This window comes from Neolamprologus multifasciatus, chromosome 7, assembly GCF_963576455.1.
Source record: "Neolamprologus multifasciatus chromosome 7, fNeoMul1.2, whole genome shotgun sequence".
In the NCBI taxonomy this organism is placed as follows: domain Eukaryota; kingdom Metazoa; phylum Chordata; class Actinopteri; order Cichliformes; family Cichlidae; genus Neolamprologus; species Neolamprologus multifasciatus.
Genome location: NC_140445.1, coordinates 8,674,661 through 8,700,279, shown reverse-complemented (window position 1 = coordinate 8,700,279; position 25,619 = coordinate 8,674,661). Strand labels below are relative to the sequence as shown.

General features: G+C 35.8%; 2 protein-coding genes across 9 annotated transcripts in view; one reads left to right on the top strand and one right to left on the bottom strand.

Annotated features, from left to right (window-relative positions):
* Positions 1-13: 13 nt before the first annotated feature.
* Positions 14-22,018, bottom strand: syk (spleen tyrosine kinase). Of its 7 annotated transcripts, none has more exons than XM_085164734.1 (17): positions 21,693-22,018; positions 21,097-21,168; positions 18,758-18,804; positions 17,468-17,597; positions 14,068-14,540; positions 13,120-13,280; positions 9,431-9,569; positions 9,209-9,290; positions 9,002-9,057; positions 8,615-8,665; positions 7,808-7,874; positions 4,802-4,961; positions 4,033-4,242; positions 3,473-3,662; positions 2,641-2,781; positions 2,077-2,189; positions 14-1,970 (listed from the first exon to the last, which is right to left on the bottom strand). In XM_085164734.1, the coding sequence occupies exons 5-17, from the start codon at positions 14,467-14,469 to the stop codon at positions 1,898-1,900; spliced, it is 1,845 nt and encodes a 614-aa protein (XP_085020860.1). In that variant the 5' UTR covers positions 14,470-14,540; positions 17,468-17,597; positions 18,758-18,804; positions 21,097-21,168; positions 21,693-22,018; the 3' UTR covers positions 14-1,897. The 7 variants fall into 7 exon arrangements, with proteins under 7 accessions (XP_085020860.1, XP_085020859.1, XP_085020863.1 ...); XM_085164733.1 differs by having other exon boundaries at positions 21,102-21,168; XM_085164737.1 differs by lacking the exon at positions 18,758-18,804 and having other exon boundaries at positions 21,102-21,168.
* A 416-nt stretch (positions 22,019-22,434) lies between these two features.
* chd1 (chromodomain helicase DNA binding protein 1) overlaps positions 22,435-25,619 on the top strand; it is a 30,667-nt gene continuing 27,482 nt past the window's right edge. Inside the window, exons 1-2 of one of the 2 annotated variants that reach the window (XM_085164731.1) lie at positions 22,435-23,044; positions 24,447-24,564. In XM_085164731.1, coding sequence (XP_085020857.1) covers positions 24,512-24,564 — 53 coding nt within the window. In that variant the 5' untranslated portion in view covers positions 22,435-23,044; positions 24,447-24,511. The other variant, XM_085164732.1, reaches the window with a different exon arrangement.

Below are 25,619 nucleotides of genomic sequence, written 5' to 3'. Positions count from 1 at the left end.
GTTGAAGTGATTTGTCAAGTCACTAACCGGCTGTGGTAGATAGCTGCCCCTCCCTGAACCTGGTTGCCTGTGTAAAATCAAACACCTAGGCATGCAGACTGCTTCCACAAACTCCTGTGTAAGAATAAGTCACTCTCAGGAGCTCAGTGGATTACAACATGGTACACAATAAAGTGTGGTTGCTTACTCATCTACCTCGTCTGACCATCTGAAAACAGTCATCTTTGTTGTTTACAGGAAGATTATTTACCTTGAACCTTGCCAGATGTGATTTTGTAAAGCTATGGTCATATACTTAAGGCACTGCATAATTCAACAAGTAAAGGATAAACTGCATAATGCATCTATAACAACAGCTTGACTTCATAGTAGAAGAGCCGAGGTACCCAGCTTGCCCACCTGCAGTCCAGACCTTTCACCAGTTGGAAAACATCTGGTGTATCATGATACAAAAATGGAAGAACTGGGATTGTTGAGCAGCTAGAATCCTATATCAGAACAATATTCCGCTGCCAAAATTCCAGCAACTGGTCTCCTCAGTTCACTGATATTTATAGATCAAGAGGAGGTGGAGCTAAAGATAAACATGTCCTTGACCTAGCGTTTCTCATTTTAAACATTTGATATAGCTAGAGAGCAGATAGTCTGTCTTTCACATTACAGTATGTATCTGTAGGTAATATAAGCAGGCATTCATAGCTTTTCAATCCTCTGTTAACCATCTCCCTCTGTTGGCTTTTATTGGTGTCATTTGTGTGCATAATGCTCTAATTCTCTGATTAAAAAGGCCTCAGTAACTTCCAGATTTGAATCTGATTCCATGTCTTTTTCTTTTTGAACTGTTACAGATTTATATATAACTTTACTACCAAAAAATGTACCTGTAACCAAGAAAAAAACAATTATCACATCATAAGATGGCTTTGTAGTTGCTTCATCATCTTTCTTAACTTCCAATCTCTGTGGCACAGAGACAGTTGTTGATACCTTTGTTATCACCTTGTTTTAATCAGAATCCTAGGGTTGTGTGATGTGTTGCTGCCATGTTTCATTTCCACCAGTTTTTAGAGTAATTTGTTCTGGTTTGCCACAATCATCCATACCAGGTATAGAGGCTTAAGATATTGGTACCTAAATAGATAGGTTTACTTTTGAAAAAGATTTGTAATGCATTTATGAAGCTCTAGCTCTAGTCATTTGTTTGCCACTGTTTTTCTGTTCAGGAAGTGGCTCAACAATCCATTTGAATTGTTCTACTTTATTGCTCTTAGCTGAGGTTTTTGTAAACAGCTAATGTTTCCTGACATCTCAATAACCAAAAGCGCAAAATAGCAGCAAATCCTTCGTCAGATTTTGAGTTACTCTAATGTTTTAAATGTCAACCAACCACTTGGTCACTGACTTTGACAATATATATATGTAAAATAATTTGAAGGCATATGAATGTAATTTATTCATCTTAGAATTGTTTATGCAAGTACAGAAACTCAGAGTGCTGAAGATGCTTAAACAAGGTTGGATTGTATGTTTATATGTTTCATTACAATGACAACGTGATCGAACTACATTAAAACAGATAATGCCCTGATATTAGGAAGCTTATAGGAAAACAGTAAGTTATGTAGTTTTTAGGTATAACATCAGTGGTTGCCGTGAAATAAGATAGACTTGTAACAGTTTATTATCATTTTCATATGGCTTACATTCAAGAACAAATAAGTGTAATAGGAATTATATTTGCATAATCAGAGTTTATATTAAAAGAGAATATATTCCAGTTAAAGTCTATATTTTACAGCATTTATTATCTATAACAATCTCTTAACCAATATGTGTAAAAGCTCATTTTCATCATCAGCCACTAGTTTGCATAGTCTCATAGCATTCAAGTGAGCAATCACTGTGCAATGTCGTAGTAATACTCTCGTAGCCTTGGCTCAACAACATTAAATCCAGGCCTCTCATTTGCCCTGGAAGACATGAAAATAACATGCAATAATCACAAAAGATGTCCATAAAACATAAACCGGTTTGCTGTTTGTTCAGCTAATGCTTTATGATGAACATGTTACTTACTTATATATCCAGCAGGTCTTCATGAGCTCATACATCTCCAGTGGACACTTCTCTGGGGAGTCCATACGCTTACCACTTTCAATCATCTGCAGGACATCATTTCCTTTCATTCCCTGTAAGGAGTTAAAAATTCAGAACAAATAAGACGCCATCAAATAAACTGAAATGTAAAGGCATAGAGATTATCAAAGTCATAATTTTTCATAAAAGTAGTGGCATTTTTTGTTGCAACCATTATTTTTTAATAGCAATAAGGTTAGTACATAATTCTAAAGTCACACACTAAGATCATTATGATACATGCAATTCATAGGTTAAGATTTCATAGGTAGACAATGAGTACACATTACAAAATTATTCTATAAATTACAACTAAACAAATCTGAAACATTTGTTTTGTAGTCATTTAGTTTACATAAAACAGCAACTATAAAGAATACAAATTTAACAAAATAAAGGCTGCAACAGCTGTTTGAATATTAAACTAATATTCAAACAAAAACACAATGTGTGAGTGAGGTTACATGTGTCACCATAACTCCTTATATTCAATAATAATAATACCTTGTATGGTTTTTGGCCATAGGAGTAAGCCTCCCACATGAGCACCCCAAAGCTCCACACATCACTTTTGGATGAGAACTTGAAGTAGTTTATACATTCAGGCGCGTACCATTTCACTGGCCACTTCCCATGACCTTTTGCCTAAAGGGAGAGACACGCAAACATAACTAGTTGTAATTACATGCCACACTGGTCATTTTGCAGATTCAAATAACACAATGATTAGGACTGGTTCCTGGCAGTAGTGTTCACAATATGATAACAGATACAAGTAAGGCAGATTGATTGGTGTTAGTGTTACAGTTATTTTAATGCTTTACAGCAGGGATGGGCAAATCCAGGCCTCGAGTGCCGGTGTCCTGCAGGTTTTAGATCTCAGCCTGGGTCAGCACACCTGAATCAAATGATTGGTTTATTACCAGGCCTCTGGAGAACTTCAAGACATGTTGAGGAGGTCATTTAGAAATTTGAATCAGCTGTGTTGGATCAAGGACACATCTAAAACCTGAAGGACAGCCCTTGAGGCCACGAGTTTCCTACCCAGGCTTTACAGTAACACTTTCATTGAGATTGACTTAGTTTTAAACAAAAATCTAAGAGTGTTGATGCATGATGATAAGGAAATCCTAAAATGTTAGTGGGATTCTGTTCAGTATTTTCAGTGGGAGAAATATTTTGTCAGTCATCAATGTGACTTCTTTAGACAAAACGCTACGTCCACATGAACAGAATCAACTTTTTGGGAAAAATCTAAGATGTTCATAGAGATGGACCATCAAGGCTTTTTGAGAGTATAAAGACAGATGACGTGTCATCGTATGCCATATGTTACCTTGTAGTAGTTTTGATCCTCAGCAACAGCTTTAGAGAGGCCAAAGTCACTGATCTTGGCATAGTGCTGTGTGACCAGCAGTACATTCCTTGCAGCAAGGTCCCTGTGGACAAAGTTATGCTCCTCCAGGTACTTCATCCCCATAGACACCTGATGGACCAGCTCTGTGATATTCTTTATGGCCGTTTGCCTGGAGATGAGGAGTTGTTGTTACTTTAACTCTAAAAGCCACCATAAACCTCACACAATATGAGAACTGTATTTTGAAATCTTTGATTTTTTTATATACTACTATTTTGAAACTAAAACTTATAAATAACTTCACATTTAGAAAAAAATCAGAGTGATTTGTCACTTTAATCTCCTAAACTGGAAAGCTTGTCGAGTCGGTTGGATGGGTCCATTCCATTGTAGAATAACTCAAGTAACTTACCACAAAATAGTACCTTTATAAATAAAAATTCAGACTCTATCATAATGTATTTACATTAATTTGAAGAAAAAAAAATGTTCAAACAAACCAAATTGAAGAAAGAGCAAGGCCAAGTCGCAGTACATACTTATTTTTCTGCAGGAACTTGTGGAGGGGTCCCAGCTCAGCCAGCTCCATAACTAGCATGAGGTTCTCTGCTTCACAGATACCAATCATCCGCACAATATACGGATTGTCCAGCTGCTGCATTACATTGGCTTCCCGCAGCATTTCGTCACGTACTGACTGGTTGTTATCATCATTCTTCAAGATTTTGACTGCAACTGTCTTCTCTGTCCTAATATGCAACATGGATTAGTGTAAGTATTGTTATGTTACAACAGAAATGCATTTTTCAGACATTTTGACTCATCCACAGTCAACATTCATCATCAGCAAAACAACATAGTGGTACGGATATCAATAGACACAACTGTCAATAGAGTAAACCAGTAAGACAAAAGCAGTATAGACTTGCATTCTGTATAAAGGGGGGGGGCTGCTATGATGAAGCCATCTTTTAATGAATGCAGGGACCAAGACTGTGATATTTGTGTCCTTTGGACTTTGCTTGGTTTTGATTTGTATGATATGAGCTGTGTGTTTTTGGAATTTGAATAACTGATTGAATATTTCTTTGGGAAAACAATGAAACAAGATGTGCTGAACTCATATTTTATTTTTTGGGTTATATCAGTGAATCACTGACAGTGAGTTTGCCTGCTGCAGTCAGCAAATCATAAATATAATTTATGATAGGGATATTATTATAATATTTTAAATTTGTAAGTCTGATCATTTAACAAAGCATTGTGGTGCAATGTTTGTATGTAGTAATATGATTTAATGTAGCATACTTTCTCATCTTGTAGGTGCCTTTCATGACGGTACCAAAATTCCCAGAGCCCAGTTCTCCATCCTCCAAGAAAAGATGTGAGCGATCCACTGTAGAACTCCGCAGTTCATCTGGATCCGCATAAGGACTCTCATATACCTCTGTGTCCATTGGCATGGCCTCTGATGAAGAATTCAACATGTCAAAATTAGGAAGCAGTGAAATATTAAATGAAAACATGTGAATTTAGATTTTACAAGTTTAGAATGTTCTCTAGCCAAAATAATAGCTCGATATTCAGGTAGATTTTCCCTATTCAGATTTATCATAATCTATCTGTCTACACTGTAAAAAAAATCCTAATATAAAAGTATTTTACTTTGTATTTTACAGTTTTGTACTGTTCTTCTAGAATATCATTAAATTTACATCAATAGACTGTGACTTCACATTTCAAATGTAAATTAACGTAAAATCACTGTAATGTAATAAAACATAATTTTCTTGTTTTTTAAATGTATTTGTCTGTACATATGCATATTTAGATTGTTAAAATACTTTCACAAATGTATCATGATTTCACAAATATATGTCCGTTATTTGAAAGATTGAACTGTTAAATTCAAATGTAATGCTATGGAAAAATATATAAAATGATTCTTATAAACTTTTTTTACATCAAATAATTATTATTATCATTGCTATTTAGGGCGATCGTGGCTCAAGAGTTGGCAGTTTGCCTTGTAATCAGAAGGTTGCCGGTTCGAGCCCCGGCTCAGACACTCTCGGTCGTTGTGTCCTTGGGCAAGACACTTCACCTACCACCTACTGGTGATGGCCAGAGGGGAATTGTAAAGCACTTTGAGGGTCTCAAAAAGCGCGATATGAATGCAATCCATTGTTATTTAAACCAAATGTTAAGTGTAGATTTCTGTACATTTAAGTATTATTATTCATATTCATATATCATATTGTTTAATCACATTAAATTGTTCCTAATTTAATGTTTCAATGCACTTGAAAAAGGCAAAATCCCATGTAAAATTAGGGCAACAAATTGTATTTTCATTAATGGAAGTTATTTTCTGTTATTTTACGGTATTATTTTGGCGCCCCAGCTTCCGGAATATTACTGTTTTTTTAAGATGTTTTTTCTAACAGTGTAGTATGTCCCCTATATGAAAGCATAAAACTGATTTTAGTTATTTTTGAAAAACATTGTACTGGAAAAAATATTGAAGGAGTGCTGTATCTTTAGCATCACTCATTTGAAAGTGAAAAGAAATGCATTTTTAAATCAGATTAACGTAATCCAAAAAATCTGTCATTTCTGACAGATTCAAGTTAAAGTTCATCCTAATTTTCCTCAAAGACTGGTCATCTCGAGTTACATGTTCAGGGTAAAGGAATAGTCTTGGTTTTTGTTAAACAAACAAAATTAACAGTATCCCTTGTCTTGTCTCATGGATATGGAGTCGTAGTGAGAGGCTTTCCTTTTTTGGTCTGGATCAGGTGACCTGGATGCGCTCTTGGTTAGGTCTAGTCTGCTGACAGCACTGAGTACTTTCCTTTCACTCTCTATAGATTCATATGCCAATATTGCATGTGATTATCTTTTGTCTGCTTGTGTTTTGTCCCGTTTGTTGTATGCTTTTGTTACACAGAGCAGCTACCTGAATGGTACTCACACAGAGGTCAGTTATCTTTTTCATTTCTTCACATCTTCATGATATACGACACTGGATACTGTAGCTTCCCAGAAAAAAAACCCTCAAATATACCAGGGAGTCTGAAATACTTGATCCCCTGGTATAATTCTCAATACACACCTTTAAAACCGATAACTAGTAAGCTAGAGATATTAAAATAATTACGTAGTCTGGAAAAATTGTTTGCTGCTTTATTTAAAAATAAGCCCTCATAAAGCTGGAACATCTTACTCTTCATCACTGGTTGAAGAAAATAAGGACAACCTTAGGTTTCTCTTAAGCACAGGCTGAAAAAAAAGTTTGTTTTGAGCCAAACGTTCGTTTAACCTTAATGACTTGATGAATTTCTTTACAAATAAAATTGTCACCATTAGAGAAATATTGCTTGTACCCATCTCACAGACATAATATTATCTACAGTTACTTTCAGTACCATTGGTATTCATTTAGAGTCTTTTTCTCCAATTGATCTTTCTGAGTTAACTTCCGTAATTCCTTGCTCCAAACCATCAACATGTCTTTTAGACCCCATTCCTACAAAACTGCTCAAAGAAGTCCTACCATTAATTAACGCTTGAATCTTAAATATGATCAACCTGTCTCTAATAATTGGCTATGTACCACAGGCCTTCAAGCTGGTAGTAGTTAAACCTTTACTTAAAATAGTAACAGTTTTTACCCAACTCTTTTAGCTAATTATAGGCCAATCTCTAACCTTCCTTTCATCACAAAAAAAATCTTGAGAGAGTTGTTATCAAACAGCTAACAGATCATCTGCAAAGGGAAAGTTTATTTGAAGAGTTTCAGTCAGGTTTCAGAGCTCATCACAGCACAGAAACAGATTTAGTGAAGGTTACAAATGATCTTCTTATGGCCTCTGACAGTGGACTCATCTCTGTGCTTGTCCTGCTAGACCTCAGTGCAGCGTTTGATTCTGTTAACCATAATATTCTATTACAGCGATTAGAGCATGCTGTAGGTACTACACATACTACGATGCAGTGGTTTGTATCATATATTTCTAATAGACTCCAATTTGTTCATGTAAATGGAGAGTCCTCTTCACACACTAAGGTTATTTATGGAGTTCCACAGGGTTCCATGCTAAGATTAATTCCTTTTACATTATACATGCTTCCTTTAGGCAGTATCATCAGAAGGCATAGCGTACATTTTCTCTGCAATCCAGATTACACCCAACATGACATAGAATCTATGCTAAATAATATTCACAGAGTATGGAACATGCACAAGCAAGTTAGCAATTGAACAACAGTACATCAATATAGGGTTTGACAAAGGCAGTCTAAATAACTTACCTTTACCGGGTATCCTGGTTTCATAAGGATTGGAGTTATCTGGAGGCCTGGGACGAGATGGTCGTTTCTGTTATCATCAGAGGAGACAGTGTTAAAGAACATTCATTATGAGAATGCATGAAGTATAGCTAAATAGCACTTACTGCTGAAAGTAACCCGCAACAAGTGAACACATGATTTCAAAGAAGGGGTTTAGGACAAGTTTACAGTCAGGGGGGTTTTTGACTCTCAAACATCTCAAGCATAAAATCTCAGAAAAAATTAGGAAGAAGACTGTACAAGATAAAAAAAAAAATGCAGGATTCAAAAAGGGAAGAAAAAAAGACATCCAATCCAAAACTTAACTGTAACAAAGCCAGGCAAAAACAAGAATAAAAAAGAAAAGAAAAGAAAAGAAAAGAAAAGAAAAAAAAAGAAAAAAGGGCAGAGGGATTTTAAAGGATGGAACTGGTGGACAATATTATCGCAAGCACATATAGAAAGCTACCAAATGGCTGCTTGTGGTTCTATAATGTAATTGCACTGGGTAACCTCTGGATGGTGTTAAAACATAATTACAAATACACCAACTAAGATGTTACTCCGATTCAATAAGCTTGTGTGCACTGACATCCATTATCTACTTGGATGTGAGATCTATCAGAGGGATTAGAAAGGACATAATTCAAAGGACCAATATTGCAAGAAAGAGTTAGTAAATAGAAATCCACATTCCATTAGTGAAGAAGTGCAGAGGGAGAAGGAAGGTGGAGGTTACACACTGCTGTGAGCAACTATGACTGAGGAAACAGGATGTGTGTAATGCACCTTTTTTATGCCTTTACTGATGATGGTGAAAAATCCATCTGTCGCACTTTGCTAAAAATCAAAATGTCAGAGAGGTTATCATTAATGGTAATATTAAAATCATGCATGAAATTATTACAATAGGAAAAAGATTAAAGGGAAAAATAACTCCAAACAAGAATATGTGAAGTCATCTGACAAACTCATTCATCTACACATTACAAGAAACATTTCTATGTTTGTTTTACCATACAGGGCTTCCTGAAGAAGCCATATCATTCTAATAATAAAAAAAACCAACCCTTGTCGTAATGGTTAATGGTAACCCACACAAGCTGACTGCTCTGGCAGATTTAACCAGCATTTCTGTTTCAGTTGAATGTATTAATGCACATAGACGGAACTTACAATGGCACAAGCAAGTCTAGGATGGCCCGGTGGAAGAAAAGGCCGTCCTATCAGCCCTGTGAACATGGAATAAGACAAATGTTAATCAGCTGTGTATACAGTGTTATAATTTAGATTATCAGATATTAGTTAACATGCAGTAAAATTTGCTTTCAATGAAAGTCTTGCTGTAAACACAATTCGATTAGTTGTGTTTGTGTTTCTTACCAATATCTCCATCAGGCCGTGGACAGGGCTCTGTTAGCACTCGCAAAAGACCATCTGGTTTGTATGAGTAGTGCTCCACCAGCTGTGTTTAAGCAGAGGTGTAGGCAGAGTACACACATAAGTTTTACCACCTCACCTTGTAGTACATTATACAATTTCAAACAGATTAAGATTGTTGAAATGGTCTAAGTAGCCCATAAATATAAAGCACACTGGGATAACCTGCCACAAGGTGTCAAATTTCTTGCCCTCTGGAATGGAGAGCTTGCCAGCCGAGTCCTTGTCAATACGATAATGCATGACTTGTCCTTCATGCAGTAAACACAGAGCATAGGATCCATTCGCATCTCTCTGCCGAATCCTTCACACAGAAAAAAAAAAGGAAGAATCGTTTGAAACAGTTTTTGTTTCTGTAGTTCATTATATATATATACCATTAAATAACTACAAAAATGTTCACATCTGACTGCAAACTGCAAATCCGTGATTAGGTGGTTTTTCAACTCATCTGATAGCTATTATGGGATGCAAAAGCAACGAATATCTTTTTTTTACAGTTTCAAGATGTATTAACGTTATTCATGCACAATACTTCAAGGTCACAAGAAAAAATGTCTATAAATGTAAAAAAAATCAAAATTCTACTTATTGTAGAGTCTTTACCTTATTATAGAAAGCACCTTGAGGCAACTGTTGTGATTTGAGGCTATACCAATAATACTAAACTGAATTGGCCTAAAATCCTAGTGCTCATGAATGAACTCATGAATTTGTATATGTTTCTGTTTGTTTTCATTTATTTATTTTGCAAATTTACAACTTTAATTCAGAAAATTATGAATATTTTCCACTGCTGCGTCTGTATTGCTTTTTATTTATCTACGATGGCTCACTAAGCACAATGAAACCAAATATTAGTCTGAATTTTCAATTGAGAAATCATGTTACCCCGCCTATTACCACATACTGTGTCAGATGTGATAAGTTGTGGCTAAGTGCAACTTTTTTCATAGACTAGCATTTTAAAAAAAACTCATCACATGGAGACATTGCAGTAAATAAGAAGTAAGGAGAACTAAACAGGAAGTAAAACTAATAGCCTGTGTGCTATTATCAATAACTGTGCTCCAGAATGCTATGTGTGCAGTATGTGATTCACTCTTAACAAAATTTCAATAAAATTTAGAGACATAAGCATGACATGATGATGTATTTCAGTGGAAAGTAAGTTTCCTGCTAGATGTTACATGAGAGAAGGGACAGAACAGTTACATTTTGCCCTGCTGTTAGTCTCCCTCTTGTTTGGCTACTTCAGGAAGTCCTTTGCAAACTGCCAGAGCGGAAACCACAGTGTGTTTGTGTGTATGTGTCTCTCTGTGTCTGTATGTGTGTGTATGTGTGTGTGCATGTGTATGTTCCTCTCTCTTTCTTCAAGCGAGACCACAGCCGCTCAACTGAAGCTTGAGGTTCTATAAATACTTTACAAACTTTATTCAGTGGTTTCAAAGCAAAAAAGACATTTTACACATTTGACAAATGAAATGTAATAAGATGGAATGGAAGCAATACAGTGCTAACATAGCTGTGTTTGTTTAGACTGCTTGCATTTGTAGAATTTGATGTATTTCACTACTCACACAGTTACTTTATACTTGTAACCTAGAATTCTGAGATCTTGCTGTGTAGCGGGAACACAGCACTGTTCTGCTTGGGGTCTGCTGTTGACATGGTCTGAATCGCAATAAGTCACTATTGTTAATGTTTAGAGCATAAAACAATATAGCAAATTAATTATTGCAAACATCTGTTCAAGATCAAATTGAACAATCGTTGTTGGTCTTGAGTGTGTGTGTGTGTGTGTGTGTGTGTGTGTGTGTGTGTGTGTGTGTGTGTGTGTGTGTGTGTTAGTAACAATCAGCTTACAACCACTCTTTTCATTTGCAGAACCAGTATTAATTGCATTACAAAACCATATTAGAAAATCATATTTAAAAAATACTTTAACAACAAACAAATTAACATAATATGTATCTTTCAGTCTTCGTCTATTCTCCACCTTTTTGAGAATAAAAGTTACATAAGAGAACTACTCAATAGGAAATACTCAAGAGTTCTGCCCCAGAGGAAAGGAAATTTCTAAATATTTTCATTGCCCAACCTATTTGTCAGACACATAACTGAACTGAGTTTTGTGTCATTGTGAGAGTTTAATCATTTGCTATCTCTGAAAGGCAGAAGCTCCTGGAGGCAAAAAAGCTACCCTCAACTTTAATAATTTCTTTGTTTTTTCTTTTCTCACTTCACTGATTTTGAGTTCACAGCTCTTGAGATAACACTCAGAAAATGCAACAAAAAAGGATGACACTGCACAATCTTAGATCAAGTTTCAGTCCTGTACTTTGTGCCCAGCTTGTTCTTGTGTTTCTTCAGTATTTGGATGTTGTAAGTTGTCTGAGACTGTATTCTTTTGGTCACTAATTTTGTAAAGCTGCAGAAAATATTACTATTTTACTTTACTTTTGCTGCTCACCATAGTCTTTCATTTGTCTCCTCTGAAATAAACATATAGTTAAATTAGGTAAAGTAAAGGCAAACCAAAAGCAAAAAAAACCCTCATGAGGTTATTAAAATGTCAAGTTCTGAGAGGATTTGGGTTACAGAATATTGTATGGCTTTCTTGCAAAGAAAATAAATGAAAAGAGTCTGTTGATGTTGTCTTTAAAACAGTGAAATAAAGAACTGACTCAGTGCAATTCCAGGTGATGTTGCAGTGTTGTGTGTATAATGAATTTAATTTACTGTTTTGGCCAGACCTCTGCAATATGAAGTAAGACAATGAATCTGAATAAGACTTCTACTGTCATTGAAACAGCTGAACTTTTGAGTCTGATTTCACTGTTTTACAGGGTTAAAACAAACAAACAAACAAAAAACCCAAAAGCATCCTTTTCTAAATGAATTAATACATTAATATTAAATAACAAAGCAATTTACTGTGCATGAACCACTTTTAGGTTTTGTCACATGTGGTAATGTTTTTTTTACTCTAGTTTATCCTATTTAGCAGTTAGGAATGCTATGAACGCTATGAACGTAGTGAACGTTAAACTAAAATATTTTTAAAATGCAAATGTAGTTGAATAATATTTTTTTACCAGCTAACTTCTTACAAAGTGAAGCTAAGAGGAACTCAAATATTAAAATCACATTAAACCAATGTCATTTGTTTGTAAAACAACACCTCATTACATTTTTCAAGGTCTTTTCTAGTGCCATGAGGGCCATTATGTCACGGGCAAGAATGTAGAAGTTCAGCACGAGAATCACTGTATGAAAAATACAAAAAAAGCAATTTTAAAAGCAATTAGTCCAGAGTCAGACAGACATTTTAATATTTTGTTTTCCATCATGGGGGCTGTGGTTAAGGTCTCTTCAGCCGTGTCAATTCAATGCACACTATTTGCACACACTATCAGTGGCAGGTTTTCCAGCTAAGCTTGCATTAGTTCTTGGCAAATGATTCATTTTATTGAATAGAAAAATTATGAATATAAATATAGAATCATAAAGTCCATAAAGAGGTTTTCTTCCAAGCCATAACTCTAAATGCTCTTCAGTGACATTTTTCTACCCTGTCAGATAGAACTCAAATTCAATCCATGTAGTAACCGCAAGCAGTTCTTTAAAACTATGTTTTGACTGGTTTTCTAAAATGTATTGATCAGGACTAACAAAACATGAACAATCCTCTGCCTGAGACAATAATTTTTCAGACCAGAACCAAAAGTCGCAGTGTAAAATTTTACCATGAGAGGAATGATATTATTCTTCTGGCTTTTTATAGGATTTTATACTACTGCCTGCAAACACAGCAAATGATTTAATAAAAAGAGAATTAATATAATACTTACAGAAACTTTCCATTTGCACGCGGGCCACTTTGAAGCCTGGGCTCAGAGTTTTCTCGTGTTATTGTGCCATGAAACCAGGGCATTCTTTCATGAGCAGTGGTAGCGATGAGCTTCTCCAGCTGAGGTCGCTGGCTGATGATGGCCTGCTCCAGAGCTGCACCCTGCAAACAGGCAACACACTTAGCTGTACTTGTAATATAAAGCTAGATTAATGCTGCCTATGTCCACCCAGGGCACACTCATAAAACTCACTTTAACTACAGATTTATCCAGGTATAATGGCTGACTTACATATTGCGCCTGTCTAAGAAGTGGTTTTGTACATAAATCCATGTGCAATTGAGAACAAGAAGTGATGCACAAGCAGCAAAGTCTGAGGAATAGTTGAGATAACCATTTATGTAATTTTCTGTATTTTCAGTATGGAAGAGACAGATTGGATACCACTAGTGTTGTGGTGGAGATACTAGAACATCAACACAACCTGAGCTATCAGTTGCTATTTGGTCCTCCTGAAGTGAGCAATGCTTAAATGGAAATTTTGTTGATTGCCTTCAACATTACTGGGAGTCCATGATGGTCTTATCTGGTCTGGTCTACTAATGAGGACAATTTTTAAAGGTAACACAGTAGCATTATTTAAAAGAAGTCAAAGTAACATTATTACCAAAATTGGAGACAGACCAAAGTGACTTTCCTCTGACCTTCTTTACTTCCTGCAGTTATATGCTTTTTCTAGGCAAAAATTTATTAACAAAATTTAATGTGTGTAAAATGTAAAATACACTTTTAACATGTCAACAATTATGTTGGTGACTTTTATCATAAATGTAAATAGAGCCCAAACTGCAAAAAACCATCATTTAGTTTGCTATGGTATTCCATAGAGTTCTGACTTCTCATTTCAAATATGGTTTTCTTATATTATATAATAGAGCTGAAACTTACCTGCAGGTTCCAGGTCTGCTTTACATACTCCCGTATGAGTTTTTCCTTCAGGTCCTCAAACGGCCCAACTTTCGGCTGCATGTTCTTGGGCCTGTTACAAGGCTTCTTCAGCAGACACACAAGACCGTCTGGTTCTTGGGAATGGTAGTCGATCACATCAACGGGACTTCTGTAGCTCTTACCACCAGCAATAGCATACATGTCATTGGGTTGTCTTTCAATTGTGTAGTGGTAACAACGGCCTGCATTTGACACGGACAGTGCAAAGCCTCCAAGATAGTTTCGGCTTTGCCGTAGGAGGTACAGGCCATTGCTTAGGCCTGTCTGCCGCAGGTAGTCCTCTGCCTCTTCCCTGGTAATATTGCCATAAAAGAATGGCAATGAATTTACATTGTCAGCCATACTGGCTTTTGGTGAGTGGCTCCCTTTAAGGAAGTCCCTTCACAAACTTCTTCCACTAGGATGAAATTCACCTAAAACCAAAAATTGGAAACAAATATGAAATGAGACAGATTTCAAGTAGAATTGCATGACATGATAAATCATTTAGCACTGAATCCCACAATCGAATCACAAACAATAAACAATCCCAGCATATGGTGACTGAAAAGTCAACATGTGTGATGATTTTCTTAGTTTGCAAATGTGTATTCCATTTTGTCTTTTGAGTCTTTCTTAATGCAAAAATGGTGATTAGTTTCTGCCTGTTTAAACACAGCAGTATTTTTGTTTCAGGGGAATTTTTGGTTTTGTGTTATTTTTAACTCTGTCTAAGTTTGCACAGCACAGCTGCTCTTTTGCATGAAAACCAAAATCTGAAAAAACAATAACTTTAATCATTTGAAGCACAATATTTAAATCGCTCAAGCTCACTTTAAGTTCCCAGAAGACATGACGTGATAGTGTTTATAAAATTTGGATACAATATGCAATGTAAACTAAAGCACATAAAGCAAGTTATCATTGGGTTTCAGCAGCATTGCTTTTTGAACACACAAAGGTCAGAAATAAGTCTGAGCTGTCAAAGGTTTTGACCATGTTTTAGCCATAAAGACACCACATAGACACGGGTTCCTGACTTTTTCACCTATTATTGTCTTTACTGTGTTTTTAGGTTCTTATGTGGAACTAACCTGACCAAGTCATCAAAATATAAGGATTCATTTGCCTTTACTAACATTTTAAAGATGCCAAAGTATATCCTGGACACCAACAAGCGATAGATCAACTTTGGGAAGAAAATAACTTTGACAAACCACTTCCTTCTTTGAGAGAAATATGAATTTATTTTAATGCTGAATGCAGACTGCAACTGAAAGTATGAAATATTTTTGCTGGTTAGACAGAACCATTTCAAATTCAACAACCATTAATGTGCACATAATGAAAACTAAAACTAAATTGCAAGGATGGTGACCTTAAAAACCTGACCATCATTGGTAGGCCTTTTTTTTTTTCAGATCACTGTGCACATGATTAGTTTCAGCAAGACAATTCCAGCTTTTCTTAAAGTAAAGTGACCACAGTGATTATAAAATGAAGCCTTAGAGTTTGTCCTTGATTCTATTTGTAAATCAAATAGATAAAGCAGCATAATCCATTTGATATACATTCATTTTTATTCCTTGATTATTCCTTCGTCCTAATAAACGTTTGAGAATTCAAAACAAATTACAATTCCTTGCAATCAGTTCCCAAATTTAAAGCTCTGGACAACACAAATGTAGTCACAGAAACAATCAATTAATCTACAGTTAAATATATAGAAAAACATGGGCACTGATTTGTGTAATGCTAAAATTTTGCTCTTCTATTTGTTTTGTGATAGCCTTTTGCTCTTTTTATTTTATCAGTATTATATCATTTAAAAAGTAATTTCATCATTGCTTCACCCATTACCCATTAAAGGACTGATGTCCTCATTTTACTATAATGCACATGCAGTGGGGACCTCTTTTGCAACTGATAGTGTTTTTCTGCATTTGTTCCTAATAAATAACCGATTAAATAAAAGAATAAATAAATAAATACAAGGTTTAGACATTTTTTTAACTGTTGCAGATATTAAGACAGTGTGCTGACCTTGTTTTTATGACCTCATTGTTCCATTTAACACTTAACAAAATCTTTCCTGTTTGTAATGCACAACAGTCTAACATTGAAAATAAAAATTTAAAAGGGAATAAGCTGCACATTTGTGACCTAAAATAAGCAGCTTCTGGTATTTCCTGACAATATCATCACACTACAGACCTCTTGAACTCTGCTCTCTTTGAGAATCTACCTTCCTTTCAGACTGTTTGATGTTATTTTTGATTGAGTTGTACTTTGTATTTTTTGTTTTCAATGAAATGCTAGTCACTAGCAGTTAATCCTTTTTAATCATTTTACTTGCTAAGCAGGAATGTACAAACAGTTTTCAATGTGCAGAAAAAACAATTAAATCTAGCATCCATAACTTCACACGTAGAGATAGATATATGGTGGAACAGCTACTAAATGGAGTAGGGTTTTCCTTTTCTTTAATGAAACACGAGGACTACAAATAAATTTCCCTCAAAAATAGAATTAATGTTAGAGTACTTTTGTATAAAAGCTGTCCCGGATCTCATGTCATAAATATGCCACACTAAAATGCTGTCACTGTCCCTGAAGACAGTTCAGATAGTTAACTGTAACACTTTTGTTTACAGATAAATGTGATGATTTTTTTTTTTAATCCAAATTTCAGCACTGGGCATCCTTTAATGTGTCACACCCAAACTCTGTGATGTCATTCAATGGCTTATGCAGTTGGAAAGAACCCAAAGACACGTGCCAGAAAAAAATTGCTATGCTAGACACAATTATTTTTATTTCTTGATCAGTTTTTAGCTGAGACAGTTGTTTCAGTGAAATCATGCTGAGTGTTTGAAATGTCTGGTGGTTTTTTTAGGCTCAGAAGTGGAATTAAGCACTTCGGTCAAATGTATTTTATTATTTTCCACAGCTGAAAAAAGATGCTAAAAGTGCCTCCTGATAATCTGACACTGTAGATAACACGAAATCCAGAACATTCTTTTCTCTTTTCTTTAAAAACACTATTAGAATGGTAAAATAAGAAAACAATGGCCTAATCACTTAAATGATTTTAAATGTATTATTCATTGAAGATAATTATTACTTCCCAAAACAAGCACAGCAGCAAGGGAAACAAATGAAAATGATCTCACACTGTAGGGCAGATTTTTTTTTTTTCTGATCAAAAACAAGTCAGCAGTTAGTGAGAAATGGTAAGCCTCGATAAGACAGTAAAAAAAAGAGGAAGTATAATTATTGTCGTTAACAAGACAGTCAAACGTAGCTTACTGGTAAATTTTAAATAGTTGTTTTTGAAAGAAGACACAAAGACTACACTTACTGTAGATATTGTTGTGAACTAGTTCCACTGTTCAACTTCAGAGCCCAGTTGAGTTTTTCAGCCCTTCAGTATATCAACTTCCAACAGTCTGAGCAATACATGAACAGGTCATCTTAAATTCAGTCAGCTCCTGACAAACAAACAAAAAATGTTCTGTCAATATCTCATAAAACCAGGGAGCTTACACTCACGGCTATCCTGGTTGTGTTTTCCAGCTGAAGCAGGTTAACCTTTACTTTAAGTACTGACACACAGTAAAGCGGTGAAGCTCTGAAGCTTCCTCATTTCAACGACTTCCTTGACAATTTAACTCTTATACTTCCCTTTTTTAATCTGCACACTGACCAACAAGACAACAGGAAATGATGTGGCAACACCAAAAACACAAATAAAATGTGTAATTCAAATTCATCGTTAACTCGGGTGGAACGTTAATTTTTGGGGGAAATTACTGTTTGATATTTTCTTTCTGGCCTGTAAAAAATGTGAGATTATCTGAGAGAATATAATTGTTAATTATAGTTCTTTTTCATCTATTTCTTGTATTTAAAAAAATGTTAACATTTCGCTTTTTTTGGTATGTGCTATGATGTATTTCACATGTTTTATCATATCTCAAAAGTTCTAATCTTATAATGAATTTTAGAGCTGTTTTTTCCGAGCTTGGTGGGTCTTCAACATGTTTATGTCAGTCATGTTGTTCCATGTTATCTTAAATCTCATCATCTTTAGTTTTAAAAATTATTCTGGATAATATTATATAAATATTTCTTCATAAGTGAGCTTAGCTGTTACCTGCATGTTTTTACTGTTACCTGTGTTCCCAATTGAGAGTTTTATGTATTTTTAAAAAACAGGCAATAAACGTGATACTTTGAGTTTTCTGACATCAACACTTTGAAACTCGCGATGTGTGTGTGTCAGTATAAAATAGCACAGGGTGGTGGAAAGCAGACAGGGACAGTCAGTCAGTCGTGTTTACCACTCAGGAAGCGCCAGCTAGCTTTGGTGTGTGTAAAACTCGTCACATACTAAAACAAAGACACACATGCATGCATATATACATCCTCGAACGTCCTTGAAGCTGCAAACTCTGGCTGATGTGGTCATGGCCAAAATGTTTCCAATCAGTTGCAAGTAAGCTTAAAATTGCACAAAAATGTAAAATGCATGAACTACAACTGTAAGGAGGTGGTGTGTTTCTGTAACTTTGTCAAGACCATTTAAAACATTTCCTTTCAGAAGTATAATGTGATCACACCAAGTTTCTCACCTACTACTTATACTTACATTTCTCTTCATCTCTAAAATGGGCTGGTTTAACTATCCTGTTTGACCTGTGGATTTTAATTGGAACAGAATGAAATATCCGTCTATAGTTTAAAACATTATTAAACAAGGATGTAAATTTATGAGGTTATGGGGTTATAAAACTCTTTGCTATGTAGAGTTATATCACAGACTCTTAATGGGTTATGGATTACACACATAATTAAATCTTTACAGTACATTACAGTAAATCCTTTGCAAACATGACTAAATTCTGAATACATTTAATGCTCTACTAGACTGTAACTGGGTGGTTACCAAAATAATTTGAAAACAGTTATGCATGAAAATCAAAACACAGAGCTAACTACTGTTTTAGTACTTAGTACCTTTATTTATCATAATGATCTTTATCTCTGCTTCTTTTTTTTCTTTCATTCTTTACAATTTGATAGCACATATCAGAATGTATCTAAGTGAGTACAAAGGAAATTCAAGAGTGTTTTTGAAGTTATTGAAAAAATACCAGTCATGATTAAAATGAACAGACATTATTTTTTTCATCAAGAAAAGGCTCATTTTTGTTTTGGGTTGCTTTTACAATTTCAGATAGTTATAGCCAAATAAAGAAGGATTTTATTTAAAAATAAAACTGTGATGTTACAAGTATAGAAAAAAACTCTGAATCACTTGATCCTACTGCAGTAATCTCTGTGACTGGGTCTGAGTAAAAGTAAAAGAGAGAAGGGCATGAAAGAGATTGTGTAACACTGACATTTCAAGCTAAAGTTGTTTTATGCAGATTTAACTTTAACTTCAGGGCTAAGGAGGCTAAGGTTTCTTTGGAGTTGATGCTCAGGGGAATGGAAAAAATCTCAACCTATGATGTCAATTGTACATTTAGTGGTCTTTGTACTGTAACCTTATTGCAACTATGTCAAACTTATGTGTCTTACCGCTGTGGAGGAAGTGAACTGACTTCACTTTCTCAGCTGTTTTTACACAACTTTTAATTGTTGCCTTCTGGGTGTAAATTAAATATTAAGAGTAACGTTTAAGTTCTTGCATGTATCCAAAACGGTCAGGTAATACAAACGTGACTTCACCAGTACCTTCTGAAATGCAGTGACATACACATACATAGCTTTAGTATGCATTCTGACCACCTTTAATTTTAGTAACAGTTGGGAGAATTTTTTTAAAGGTTTTATTTTGAAAGTTTGATTATCAAAATTCTGTTAACATAAGCATCACTACTGGAAGATTTCATTTACCTATATACCATATGGCTCCACCTTGTGGAGAGCCATACCATCTCAACATTGCACAAACCTCATATATGCTAGAATAATGATGGATACTCTTTAGATTAAAAACCATCATACACGTTAGCACTACACTGAAAAAATAATAGTGCACACTCGGTTAGCTTAACATGCTATGGTTATATGATCTATAAATACCACAAACAAAGCTCAGCTTAAACCTTTAAATGTTTAATATCTGTCTAAAATACTAATATTTTAACCAGTACATCTGAACAGTGACATACTCATATTCTTCAGGTTGGTCAGATAAAAATAAAAATAAAAATAAATTCTCTACTTTAAATATAAATAGTGTCTACCGCTCGTTTCTTCTGATGGTTTCCTAGTGTACTATCAAGTATCGTGTGTACTTTTCTGTATATTATTTTAAACTGTACTTTCATGGACGAGTGCTAGTGTGGGTGTGCTTAACTTTGTATATGGCATAAATGCTTATTGAGTTCTTCAGCCTATGTTCACACTGCAGTAGAGCTGCCGTATTCATGTTGCAATTATGTTCTCCTTTTTGTTTCCATCAAGTTCGTGTTTTCTATAATTAAACATTCTCAAATGGTGTGTTGCACCATGTCTTAAAGACATGTCTTTCCTTTTCTGTTCAGGCATCTGTATGCTGCATATTTAAATGATCATTATTCACCATATTATTTTTTCTTATAGTCATTTTACTTTCAGAAACAGATCAAAGAACAGTGTTTCTTAAGAGCAGTGTTGATAATTTAATCCCAACCTTTTTTTACTGTCTCACAACTTGATTTTAAATGTTTAAAAAAATATTATAGGTGTTTACTGATTTACCTAATCTAACTCCACCTCATCCAAAACTGATCCACACCTTCCTTTCCATAGAATAAAAATTAATCGCAAAGACCAGAACATGCAATCGTAAAGGTGAAAGAAAGAATCTTAATTTGTTACATCTGTAAGACAAAAAACATTGAAACTAAGGCAAAAACAGGAGGAACATGACCAAATAAAATGGAGAATGTGTAAATTGACCCACAATATGATCAATATCAACATCAATATAATTACCTTACCATGTTCTTAATATGACTCTTGTTAGTATTCTCCACAAAATTTCTCTTAATTTTGTTACTTCTGTATCTGTAACACAAACACACACACACACACACACACACACACACACACACACACACACACACACAACAGAACAGAAAAAACCCCAAGTGGGCCATTAAGACACAACTGTGTCATACTGTGGTATAAACGGATTATACAGAGAAGCAGCAAATCATGCGCAGTGGAGGAGCCCACAGTTCACTTCTGTGTTACTGCTGAACACAAGCTCCATTTTTGCGTTTGTAACGTGTGTTCTGCTAAAGCTAAACTGTGATCTGTGCCTTTTAATCATAAAAAATATCCTTACATGTGCGACAGAACATAACGAATAATATGCTTGCCCCTGCAACAGAAGGGTTCACGCCAGTGATCTTTTGGGACACGCCTCTGTGTCACATTTTATCCGCATCATTTGCACGGTTTAATTCCTGTCCTGGGACATTATCATCAGGTCAACTCATGTTTTTTTCTGTCATATAAATTCTATCTAAATGAAGCTGTTACAAAGATGCGGCGAAATGAATCGATATTTGCGGTCATATACTCACCCTCTGGAGCACAGTCCGTTTATCTTATCCATCAGTCACCCCATTGCTTTTATTCTGTTTGGTCGCCTATAATTTTAACATCACTATGCTGGATGAATTTGATGGCGATCTGTGGACACAAATGTGGTATCCTCGAAGCTCATCAGTAGCATCCTTACTGCTGTGAAATATTTACAGATGCAGAATATGAGCTTCCGGAGCTTCGCCATCTCTGGATCACCTCCTATTGGTCCATACCCACAAACACATGCAGTGATTCTGTCGACCTAATGCCCCCTTAGTCCCTGAAGCAGATCATCTTGTTGTCAGAGTTAACAGGCATATCCGTCATATTTCTATCAGTGTATGCACTATCGACCAATTATCTGTCTGTTTATCTGTTTAATGTCAAATTTGTTACAGAAGTAAAATGAGGTCCATTCAGCATGCAGTAGACAATGTCGCCAGCAGGTGGCGATGTTGCAACATAAGGGTTTAATTTTCTGCTGCTTGCGGATAGTTTTTCAGATAGTGCGCGTGCGGCTGTCACTGCAGGCAGGGTTATTTAAAATAATCTCTATTCTAAATAGCTATTGTTTCTGAAAGCCCATGTGACTGTACGTGTGAGTTTGAATTGGATTCATTTACATGTTTTTCAAAATGCATTTTTATATATAAGGAACACTCGCCAAGAGCAGAGAAAGCACGTTAAGTGGACCAAACACACACACACACACACAGTCTGGAGAAGACCACAAACCGGCAAGTGAAGGGTTGTACGTTTCAAACTACAGAAACTATGGTTGGCGGCTATCGTAATTCCTTAAACAAGGCGGACTTTTATGTACGACCTTGTATGTGTATAACCTTGTTGTTGTGATGACCTAAATTATCAGACTAGCTTTATTTCCATTTGTTCCGATAAAGATAAAGACGACTTATGAGAAACCGACGTTTCCTGCTGCTACAGTGGAGGAGTAAGGAGCAGGGTCGTTACGTCACTGTCCGGGGTTTCCTGGAGAAGTGAACCCTACGGCGTCATGGCGGAGGCCGGTTGTGGAAAGACACTGGATTGAAATGCTAGCTTTCTACAGTCGCTGCTTATCAACGGGCACTGTATTTTGTAACTTCTAAAACGGCAAACGGGACATTGGTTAAGAAGAGGAAAACCAACATTCTACCAGTTCTATCGACCGGAGTCTTTCGGGCTGCGCTCCCTAACCGGGAGATAGCTAGCAAGTTTACGGTAGCATTAGCTACCAGCAGCTGCTAGCTCGCCAGTTAAATAAAAGAAGAAAGGACCCCTGGACTGGAAAGGCTGGTTTAGACAAATATTTTATCGGAGTTTCACGAGTAACCTAAACTAAAGACAGGTAACACACATCATTTAGTTACTTAGTCCTTACGCTAGCGAAAAGTAAGCTAACGTTGCATGTTGATGTTGTAAAAGCCGCGAGAAGTGAACAGCGAATGAAAACAAGATGGGAGAGGGTGAAGTTGGTTAGCTAATTTGGTTTTGTGGGTTTAATGATGAATACTAAATTTGTTTAACTGTTCATCCCAATCCACTGATTGTGCATATATTTACATAGTTAAATATTATTGATGATTAACTTTGAGTATCATCTGTAACTCTAAAGTTATTATTCTACTGGTTTCCTATTAGAGCAAAGTTTTCTCATTTTGTTAGCTTCTGTGCTAGCCTCGTGCTTCATAGCGTTAGCTAATGCTGTTTGCCTTGACAGCCCTTGTGATGGCCTGTGAGCCAGTTCTCCTCATGTTTATTTTACCCACATTGACACAAAATTAAACAAAGTACCAAAGGTACGTACAGTTTGAGCTACTTGGTTGCGGTGCATACCGTAAAGGTATAAAGTTCACAGTTGTCACGTGTAGGATTTTAAATCCAGAAAACAATAGCACAGCATAAAGCGGCTAGCAAACTGCAGCTAGATAAACATAGCAAAGTGGTTACAGGTAATCAGGTGGTTGCAGGTTTTGTGCTGAATCTTATTCTGTATATTTGTTCTTTATAGCTGGCTATGTCTGCATACGCTACTCCTACCCGCCAATCGCTAATACTGCCATCGTTAGCCGGTAATAGCTAGTTAGCTTGAGCTACTTGCTAAACTGTAACCATAGTGATAGTGTACCCAAGTGATGACTTGATGTTCTCCTGAAACTATTTATTCTGATTTTATTTTTTTTTAATTTACTTAGTTTTTCATCTTCTTCGGGTACACACGGAGCTTCATGTGTACATGAAAACACGCTGGTATAGTGCAGGCCTGATAGGCCTCTGCGGTGTGGGATAAATGACGTTCAGCCAAGTAGCATGTAGTGACAGCCATCCACACAGATCACACTTTTCTAGATTTAACTTGAAATAGTCATATCTCAACACGTTTATCTGTGTTTCAGACGCGGTTCACTTCTCTCAGGATGAAACCACAGACCTGATAGATGACTTGAAATGGTTTCAATTGAAACTAATTTAGCGAAAGTATATTTGCGTCCCTGCTTGCATGGTTCACAGGACAAGCTTTGATGCATTGGTTGTAGTCAGTCACGGATGGTACACTAAGCTCTGTTGTACTTTGCCATGTGGATCTGAGTTTTATCAAGCTCCATCTAATCAGATATTTTAATGCATGTTGTTGTGAAATTTTATTCCTGATATTATTCTTGTTTCAACAAGTAATAATATAACCCCAAGTACTTGTAGCATTTGTAGCATACAGTTCTTTTTAAACTTATGTGTATTTTTGCTCACAGGTTAAACACGTGGACCATAATACTACAGGTTGCCAGGTTGAAGTCTATATATTTTTGACTTCAGCATGGCTGGACGCAGTGAGGATGAAAGTGTAAGCAACAGCAGTGGAGAATCCAGGTATTGATTTTTTTTTTATCACAAATAGAAATAACACTTAGTTGTTTACTTATTTAGAACATCATCTCATACCTTACATACTAGATTGTCACCATACACCTGATCGATAATAACAACCGTCAGAAGGTGTCTGTGATGGAGAGATCTAATTTTGCTTGTTCCCTTGTGACAAGGGGTTGCCACAGAAGGTAGCAGCACATGCCTGATTTGGCACAGTTTTTTCTGGATGCAACCCCAATCAAATCGAAACCAATTTTTTGCTTGCCAGGCAAATGTGTCAAATGCTACACCATCGGAGGCCCTTTGTCAGTAGCCAATACAAATGTTTATGTCATTTGTTATGCATTTTATATTTTTTACTTGTTAACTGAAAAATATGTACACAATTACACATTTATTATAATTAATTTTTATAAAATACTGTATATGTGAGTGTAGAAAGTAGTAGAGAAATGAATACCTGAAACCTAGCTAGCTTTAGCTGCAGTGAAGCACTTAAAGCTACATAGAGACAGTGTAGCATTTCCCTAATACTAATCTGTAACTGTTGGTTATAAATTGCTTGTTAAAGGTACCACTCCTTATAGTCATCCCTCAGCATCCAAACTCAGAAACCTTGGTGTTATTTATTTATTTTTTTTAGCCATGTCTTTGGAGAGCCATTCTCGTGGATCAATTTGAAACAGTTTTGTTTTTTCAACTAAGAAATATTTCTAAGCTTTGAATTCTTCTGTCAAAAGCTGAATTAAGGATGATTACCCATGCCTTTATTTCAGCTCGTCTTGGTTAGTGTGACAGTGTGTTTACGTGACCGTCTCCAGTCGGTACAGAATGCTGCTGCTAGACTTTAAACCAACACATGAAAGAGACTGCACATTACTCTAGTTTTAATCTCTTTACATTGGCTACTGGTTTGTTTTAGAATTCATTTAAACATTTTAGTCCTTACTCTTCTTGCAGTCTGAGATCTTCCAGTCAAAGATTGTTAATGATCCCACAAACTCACTTTAAGAACAGAGGGGGTAAATCCTCTAGAGCTGTGGCCCATGGATTGT

Excerpts from the sequence above, each read along its gene's own strand:
- syk (XM_085164734.1), bottom strand. The coding sequence starts at position 14,469 with ATGGCTGACAATGTAAATTCATTGCCATTCTTTTATGGCAATATTACC. Across the intron at positions 3,663-4,032 it reads AAGTTCCTGCAGAAAAATAA|GCAAACGGCCATAAAGAATA; the intron begins GTATGTACTGCG and ends CCTCATCTCCAG. Across the intron at positions 1,971-2,076 it reads AAGACCTGCTGGATATATAA|GGCAAATGAGAGGCCTGGAT; the intron begins GTAAGTAACATG and ends CATGTCTTCCAG.